The following is a 9,788-nucleotide window of genomic DNA, read 5'->3' as shown; positions in this document are numbered from 1 at the left end:
CAATGATATTCTTGTACTTTAATATAAAGTTTAGTGATCGTTTAATTCTTACGTTGGGTATAATATTTGGATTGGGTTTAAATGATGTGTCATTTTAATATTATATATGGACCCATGTTGTTAGCCACACCAGCATTCTGTTAGTTCTTTTAACGATAACTAACGGTAGTTATAAACTTATATATAAAACTAACTTTTTTATATTTGAGTACAAAATTTAATGACTATTTTTGCAATTTAACCCAACTCCCTTGCACCTTAACTAATGTTTTTGGGTCAATTTCATATTTGTATCTTTATATTTTTATATTTTTTTTATAATCACTAAAACTTTTCATTGTTTCACTCTTAAATCAAATTTTTGAGTTAATTTAACCTTTAATATTTGAAAATGGACATTCTCCTAACTTAAATTTTTAGGAGAATTTAAGGGAGATTCTCAAATTTTTAGGAGAATTTCTAATACGAAACGGACATTCGAAAATAGTGTCCTATGAGCTTGAGTTTAGGGGCTTTGTTCTCTCTCGTTCTTAATATTTGAGTAGTCCTGCACTACCATGTTAAATGAATTTATTATTAGCGTGAGGGGTAAAATGTAATATTTTATATTCTTCGTTTCTCAAAAAATGGCAATGGCCATTGAGTAACATTTTATTAGCAGTTTTGGGATATTCAAGTAAGTTTTTTTTGTTTTTTTAAATAAGACTAAAGATAAAAAGAGGCTTTTGTTTGAATGTTACCTTATCTTAACTGGCATCTCACCCTTTTAGATTAATCATTTTTAGAATTTATAAGGTATACACAATCTTGTGATGTAAAAGAAATCGACTTGTGTCATCATCAAAGTGTTAGTGATAATATTATAAATAATATTAGGAATTATGATTGATGACGGTGTCATCAGTTATGTGGTATCTCTTTATTAGAGGACGTTAAAGAAATCACATGTCATTATTTTATTTATCTAACATCTTTTTTAATGAAGATGCGATATATAATTGATGATACTATCATTAATTATAACTCTTAACATTACTCTAATATTATTTGCATTTTCATCCTTTAAATTCAATAAATAATGGCAGAAATCACGCAACCTTCAACTAAATGCCACATTGAGGATTATACAAGAGACTCAAACCATGAGACTTTTCTTGTAAGCACCCCCGTTCGGATATCCCAACCACTCGAACTACCTAAATGGGAGCGCCTATGGAAGAAGATAGAATGAAACACGAGACAAAAACTACCCTGACATGCATACACATGAATTAAAATAGCAGAAGCTAAGTTATACACAAGCTAAGTTATACACATACATACACTACGGGTACTCCGCTAGCACAGTAAAAAATAATAGAGTAAATCTCTCTCAAACATCAGAGTTGATGGGGATTGACGGGACTGCCCATACCGACTCTGTTGTTAGATGTTATCTCATTTGCCTTTGACTTATGTTGCCATTACATGAAATGATGGAAAGTAAGATGAGTTGAGAGACTCAACAAACATAAAAAAAAGAAGGCTATAGGTTGAACATCTCCAGTAAACTCTCCCCAGAACACCAACCTCCAAGCACATACAAGCCATGAGACGCACAACATAGTATAAAAGCGAAAATAAAAGAAATCATCAGTTCTTGGGGCCCACACAAGACACATGGCACCCAAGTCCATACCAACCTACCGCTGTTCTAAAAGATAACATAAATCTCCAACAAACCTGTGTGCATTGTCTTGGGTCGGTGCTCCCAACACCCGAATGCTCATGTCAGTGCTCCTGACACCTGAATGCTCGCGTCAGTCCACTCGAGCTGTAGAATAGTCGAGCCGTACGTTCCATTGGAATGATCCTTCCGTCCGAAACCTATGAATTGTCGGTAACAATGCAATACACATAAAAATGCAATGGCGTAATGAGCATCAACGTGATACACCGGCGCCCACACATCCAAGCATCAAGCCATGCTTCGCCTACATAATAAACCACACGCGATGCATATACTCGTGCCAAATGCAATCTAACCGTACTAGAATGTTCATGTCCAAGCATACTTAATAAATGAATACTCCAACATGCATTTCGTACCCATGTGCATATCAAACCATGAACGGTAATACAACATATTGTATCATGCAGTAAATCACATAATGACAGAGTTAGTCAGCAGTGTCCAACATCGATCAACGGTCAGTGACTATGAGTGTTCGCCGGACGGTTCACTTTAAGGCCTTACAATAGTCTACTCCAAAGTCACCAAACATCCAACCTCTGCCCCACTGCTTGATAACCCTAGCCTACTCACACCCGAGAAATTCATAAAATAAACCCTTACCTCTAAGAATCTAGTTCCCAAGTTGGGTTCGGCATCATTCCAAAAAGAATGAAGGCAATACACAATACTCCGTAGGCACACAACAAATAAAATCCCAATGAATCTCATATTTAATTTAAATTAATTCATGCTACTAAAATTATCGATTCGTATAATTAATACGCGAAATCGAAACGAATTAAGGAAAACCGTGGGGTTCATAAAATAAAAGAAGCTCACAAAGGTAGAAAAGAGCTCGCCTTTATTTAGCTGTTTACAACGTTTTTAAGCTTGCACACCATCAAATTAATACACGCTGCAAAATAGTATAAATTTTCAAAATTAATAAAATTGGACCCAAAATTAAATTTCAACTGTACAGAATGATTAATACATATTTCTCTACTTGGCTAATTAAAACTCAATTAAACCTCATTTAATCTTAAATTTTCCCCCAAATTTCCCAGTTCTTTCTCACTGCACGCTGCACCTTATTCATTTTTTCTTTTGATTTTGCTGGTTCGGAGATGCCCGATTTAGGCTTAAAAATGGCCAAAAATGGGTGGCCAGAATGCGGCCACATGGTAGCCTCTAGGCTACGCTGGGAGGCCATCACCTGGAGGGTCGAAACCCCTAGCCTCGCTCGCGCCCAAGCGGGTTTGATCCTGCAACCCCCACCTTTACACCCGTGCACGCGATCAGTTGGGCTCGCTGCTTCTTTCACCTATTATACTTCCTTCACCTATTATACGTGGCCATTACTTTTATAGTGAACTCAAGACAGATTTTGGAATTTACATATAAACCCCACTGCTTCCAGAAATTAACACATACACCCTACATCTAATTTTCCTCTTATTACATTTACACTTCAAATTTTCAGAAATTCACCCAAATCACTTTATTTTAATTCTTCGTATTTCTATAAGTGTTCTCAAATAAATTAATCATTTACCCTTAATTTCCTATTTCCTCAAAACAATATAACTATTATTTTTTCTTAAATCTCCAAATACCCCCAAGATTTTTAATAATTAATTGTCTTTTTGCCAAATTCTAAATAATTTAATATTTTTTTTAAACTCACAAATATTTGATAATCACCTTAAACGTAATAATTAATAATTATCCACTATTCACTAAATTATTCAATTCCAATAAATCAAAAATTACTTCAAATACAAAAAGAATAATTATTAGCTACCCCAAACTATCGGGTTGTTACATTTCTTTACCAAACATACTTTCAATTGCTATACCACCATTCAATGGTCATATATTTAGTTATTATACATGAAATGACTTGGTGAATGTTTTTAACTAAAATCTTCTTATAGCTAATTAATCTGTTTTTCTTTTTGGGTGCTGCGCTCCAACTAGTGTGCAAGGACGATCAATAATATTGTTGGGTGCAAACACAACTTCTTCTTCAATCTTCTTTATTTTCTTTTTATCTACCATTCAGCTAATGAATTCACTAATTGCTAGTGGAAGCAACCTCATTAGCAACCAGCTAGAATTGATCACCAATGATAAGTTTTAGTCGATCAAAAGTTTTTTTTTTTTCTTTTTATGCTTAATTGTGATTAAATTTATATTTAATTTAACTTAATTAATTAAATTTAGTTTAATTAAGGTTTTGAGTGTAATTGTTACAACTAAAGGGGTGTGCATGAATAAAATCAAAAGCATGTGCACTTCTAAGGTAAATTTTAAAATATAAAGATTATCCTTAAAACCAAATCAGATCAAATCAAACTACAAAAAAATGTATACGTTGCTTCTTTTCTTGGTTGCAATAATTTAAATTGTGAAATTTATCTACTTGAAAAAAAGATATATATTATGACCTGATGATAGTTGAGATTGATCATCAAAGTTTATCTCGTTATCAATATTTATTTATGATGGTCTTATTTTATATTTAACTTAGGTGAAATAAGATACTCGATATTAATTTTAAGATTCCTAAACTCGACAGTTACGGATTGATGGAAGATTTTAGTTAGATTGGGATAACGACAAATCTCCCAAATCCATTTTGAATCTTTTATAGTTAAGATTTAAAAGTTAAATCTATTGACATATCTCTTAATGTTGAAAAATGAAAAGATAGATCTCGTTTTTTTATTTTGTTTAACAATAGAGACACATATCAAGTTGGATTTATTATCGACCAAAAATATTTAGTAATTTTAAACTTGAGTGCTCCTATGTTAATGAAAGTTTGTGTCATTTTTTTAAACACAAAGATAGCATGTGTAATTTAAACAAACTTCAAGAAGGATACATGAAATTTATCCTAAATTTAATCAAATTTAGATCAAATAAAAATACTAATAAATTTATATAAAAGATAATTTATCCCACACTCAACCCCCCCAAACCCAATACATTAAAACCCATAATCTTATTAAGAACTGTTCTTCTCTAAATTACAACTTAATAGATGCAATTCCCTTAATTTGATAATTAGGAAGCTAAAATAAATATGAATACTAAAAGGTCTAAAAATATATTGTCAAAATAAAGTTATAGAAATTTTATAAGTTCTAAAATTTAAAAAACTAAAAATAAAGTAATTTTATTAATTATAAATTACAAAAAAGTTTAGTTAAAAGATAACTAAATTGATTAGAAATAAAGTAAAAGAAGTTTTCGAGCTAAAAGCCTAAAATAAAAAGAAAAAAAGCCCACAATTAATTTATCCTGAAAATGAAAACACTAATAGATAAATGATTTGTTAAAAGAAATATTGTAAATTATTATTCAATGCTCATCAAACATTTGTTTTTTAAACTTTAATAATTATTAAAGTTATTAATTATGACCTAATGTAATATAAATTTTACTTAATTATTAAAGATATATATTAATTAACACTAATGATTTGTACTTAAAAAAAACACTAATGATTTGTTAATAGAAAAATATAAAAATATTTTGTGAAATATTAGGTGTCATATGAAAAATTGGATAATGCACTTAAACTAAGATTAATAAGCAAAAGCATTAAAAAGTAAAGGGTTAATTACCCAAACAAAACCCATCTATTAAAATCTTTTCAATTATGCATAATGAGACAGACAATTAAGTAAGGGTGAATAATATTTTAATTAAATTAAAATAATTGAATTGAATTGATCAAAATTATCGATTTAGTTTGGTTCAAGTTATAGGTTGGTTTTGATTTGATTTGATTTTTAAATTTGACAATTTCAATTATTTTAATTTGGTTTGATTTTTGTATTTAAAAAAATCAAAATAATTGAACCAATCAAAATATCAAAATCGACATCAATATTTACCCTTCTCCTTTGATTATTTTTGGTTTTCAGGGTTCATTTATATTTTTTTGGGTTTTTATTTAATTTTTTTAGTCGATTCAATTTTTTTGGATTTTTTTCGTTTGAGCATTTATTTTATTGGTTTAGTTCAATTTTTGATACAAATCCAATTTATTCTATTTGAGAAATTTGGTCAATTCGATAAACACTAAATTGAATCGAAAGAATATTCACATTTATAATTAAGTAGATTACTAAATGTGGATAAGGAGAAAGAAAAAATAAGATATTGGGATCAAAACGAAAAAAGATAGACATTAACCTTTTTAATTGCTAAAATTCAAGAAAAAGGTAGCATAAATAAATTTACAAGATAATTTGTTAGATTTTATTTTTAGAAAATAAAAACAAAAATCAAACGACAAATTGATCACTTTTTTAAAACTAAAAATCGAAAACTTATAAAAAATCTAAAAACTTGGCCTCAACACAAATAAAAACTAACAAAATAAAATTGCAAACAAATCCTAAGTATAGGCCGTCATAAATCAACTACAAATTAATTTTAGTGACGCCACAGATCTTTTAGTTGACTGGATGGAATCGAATTTATAGCTAAAAATAACGACTAATTTAGGATTATCTTCAAACCTATTACATAAACACTAATTTTGGTCAATTATGGAGATTGACCCAAATCCAAAAGTTTCTATTTTTTGAGCATTTTAAGGTCTGACGAAGTCTTATCTCTATCTCTTTTCCTAACAAGTATATATATATATTCTCGAAAACTCTCTAAATTTGGAAACTACTGCTAGATTTAGAAATTACACAGCAGAATTACGAACATTTTCCTGAGAAAATTTCTGGCAGGTCCATATCAAAACACAATCAAAAACAAAGAAATTAACCCGACGTTCCGAGCCTCTCCGCCGGTGGCTGCGCATGCCCTCCACCCCCTTTCCAATTCCAAGGCCATAGTCTCCCGTCATGATCTTCCAAGCCTCTCCGCCGGTGGCTGCGCATGCCCTCCACCACCATTCCAACTCCAAGGCCTCCTTTAATTCTTTCATGAACATTGTCTACTACGTCTCGTCGGCGTTCGTCTGTGTCCTGGTCCTCGGCGGCATCGGCTTCTGCATCTACTGTTGCCTTCTCTACCTGCAAATAGCCAGCCGGCGGTTCGCGGCGTTTCTATGGCGGCTGGGGTTCTTCGACCGGGCGCTGCACGCAATCGAGGAGAGGAAGAAGAAGAAGATCTTGAAGAGCCTTCCTCCCCTCGTGGAGTATTTGCCCCGTGAAGGGGCCATAAATTGCAGCGCCTGCGCCATTTGCTTGGAGGATTTCAGGGACGGCGAGCTCTGTCAGGTCCTTCCTCTCTGCACCCACGCCTACCACTCGGCTTGCATTCGGCCGTGGTTGATCAACAACCAGAGATGTCCGACCTGCCGGACCCCTCTTTCAGGTAAGACAAAGGTGGTGAATGTGTAAACTACATAGAAATTTGTACGTAGACTCACTCGTAAGAGGTTCAGATCTCAATTATGGAGAAGACTAATCGTAGCCTCTTATTGTTAGACGTATAACCCTTAAAGGGTTTGTAAATTATAATTATTAAACTAACAATCAATATATCGTACGTAGTTTTCGTTTCTTCTAAAAAATACTCACTTGCACACACACACACACGTATATACACAAAGTGTTGGTTTTCATGACAAGGAACATGGTATTATGTTGTTGTAACAACCAACAATAATTAATAATAAATTAACTTGATTTAATGGTTAAATAGTTAATGATATGAGAAAACATATACATGCTAACAATAGTAAACCATACAGCTAATGTTTGAGAAAACTTTTTGATGTGAGTTGGGTGAATACGAAGGTAAAGTATAAGAGTGTATGAACAAATAAATTTACCTAGAATAAACATTAGGTGAAAATAAGTAATAAGATATGAATGATATGTGTTACATTCTTTGGGCAAAATTCATTCTCAAAAATTAACTGTTAATGGGAGGGTGTTCAAAATGTTATAAACTCCACGCCAAAAGCTTAAACTTTCGATGTAGGACAAATTTCATATCTTGTACATAGTGTATCATAACATACCATCACGCTCTGTAGTTCTACGCTTACGACGACAGATTGTGCATTAGTCACAACTAATCTCGGACGAATAGTGCAATGCTGGTGTCACCTCTATTATCGTGCGATTGCAACTGGGAGATATGTGACTGACTCTGATGCTATTATTACACTCTTTTAGTAGAATTCATCCTCAAAACCTAATAGTCAAGAGAAGAGTGCTCAATATATTATAAACTTCACACCAAATAAAACAAATCCCACGTCTCTTGCAGTAGACCATGGCAGTACGATGAGAATGCTAATGATTTATGTGATGATACTAATGATTTAGGTGGCAATTTAGTTGGTCCTATGTTTTTATTTTTTTGATGTTTTTGTGCGAGGATATTAATGATTTATAATTTGTAATCATATCACTTTAATAGGAGATTTATAAGGAATATGACGCAGACGCACCTCCCTTCGTCGTTTGCCGTCATCCTGCTAATGATAAGTGTACTTTAATAAAAAAAAAAATAAAAGAAATAAGTTAAAAATAACTAGAGATTTACATGTAACATAAAACTAATTAAATTTTTGATTATCTTAAAAGTAATATATAAAGAAAATGTATATTTACAAATCTTTTATCATTTATACTCAATAAAAAGTGTTATCAGAAAATTGATAACAAAATAAAGAGATATGTTTTTGTAATATAAAATTGATAGCTATAAATAATATAATGGGCTCAAAACTGTACCATTTTCTCAATAGATTTGATAGGCCCAACTACCCAACTGGACTCCGGCCTATGGGCCCATCGCTTTTTTTGTTTTTACATTTGAAACTAAAAATTATAAAAATATATTTTTTTATATAATATTCCATTTTTGTTTGTTAATAATTTCTAAAACGTTTTAAATAAATCATCCATAAATTGTTTTTAAAAGAGTTCCTGAAAGCACCGTCAAAAGAGCTTTTGAACCATTCTTTAATGCGTTTGCTTTGGTAAACGTTTTTTTTTTTTTCCCTTTTCGGCATTAGTAAACTGATTTTGAAAACCGCTTACTTGTAAGCGGGTCGCCCCGAAAGGGATAGCGGTTCTTGGCAGAAAAAATAAATAAAAGATAATTATATCACCAAATACACACATATATATATATATATCCAATTTTCAAATATATCTACCCAATTATGGAACCCTAATAAATAAAGATAGTAATTATTGTCACTATTTGAAAAAATATATTTTATAGATATTTTTTAAATTTATCTAAATTGTATCAATTATTTCTACATTTGAACACATGACACAATATCTTTAAAGTTTTATAAATGAAAATAACTGATTTCTCATTATTAAAAAATATTTATTAATTTTTAAAAATATTCCTATCTTTACTACTATTTAAAAAAATAAAATAAAATAAAAAATTATAAGTGATTGTCAACCATTATTGATCACCTATTTTAATTTGTATCCCATTATCGACCTATATCCTATTGTGATTTTATAAGTTTTAATGTTGAGGTTTCAACTATTAAATATGACAATGACTTTGACGACTATTGAATAAGAATAAAAGAAATAAGATAAAATAAAAAATTATTAAAGAAAGAATGACAATCAACACAAAAAAGTAGGGTTAATCGACAGAATTTAGATAAAGTGAGACTAGTCGACAGAATTTCTCTCTTTTAGTAAAAATAAAAGAGAGAAATACAATAATAAAATGGTTCATTTTGGTGATCGGTTAAATAGTACGAGAGGTTGGTGCTATTTTTAAAAAAGTAGGGCTAGTCGACAAATTTAAATAAATTTTAAAAATAATATATTAAATTTACCCTTACATAAAATATTGGGATGATTAATAGTTTATTTTTACAAATTAAAGATAAAGGTAAGTCTACAAATACTCTTTTGATTTAGAAAACTAATGGTAATAATATATTTATGAACTCATCTTTATCATCGTGACAACAAATTAATTGGTTGGAAAAAATTTTGCTCACTGCATAATAATATCTTAGAGACACAAAATAATTTAGGGACGGAAATAAATATATACTTTAACGCCATTATTATTATCTTTACGTAGGAGTTTATAG

At 30.8% G+C, this 9,788-nt stretch overlaps 1 protein-coding gene across 1 annotated transcript; it reads left to right on the top strand.

Moving 5' to 3' along the window:
• The first annotated feature begins 6,591 nt into the window (after window positions 1-6,591).
• On the top strand, window positions 6,592-7,092 carry LOC127788750 (RING-H2 finger protein ATL74-like). The gene has a single exon (XM_052317349.1). The coding sequence runs from the start codon at window positions 6,592-6,594 to the stop codon at window positions 7,090-7,092; it is 501 nt and encodes a 166-aa protein (XP_052173309.1).
• Window positions 7,093-9,788: the final 2,696 nt, after the last annotated feature.

Source organism: Diospyros lotus, chromosome 13 (assembly GCF_014633365.1).
Source record: "Diospyros lotus cultivar Yz01 chromosome 13, ASM1463336v1, whole genome shotgun sequence".
In the NCBI taxonomy this organism is placed as follows: Eukaryota; Viridiplantae; Streptophyta; class Magnoliopsida; order Ericales; family Ebenaceae; genus Diospyros; species Diospyros lotus.
This window is presented reverse-complemented; position numbering and strand designations above follow the sequence as displayed.

Coding starts and splice junctions, on each gene's coding strand:
- LOC127788750 (XM_052317349.1), top strand. CDS start 6,592: ATGATCTTCCAAGCCTCTCCGCCGGTGGCTGCGCATGCCCTCCACCAC.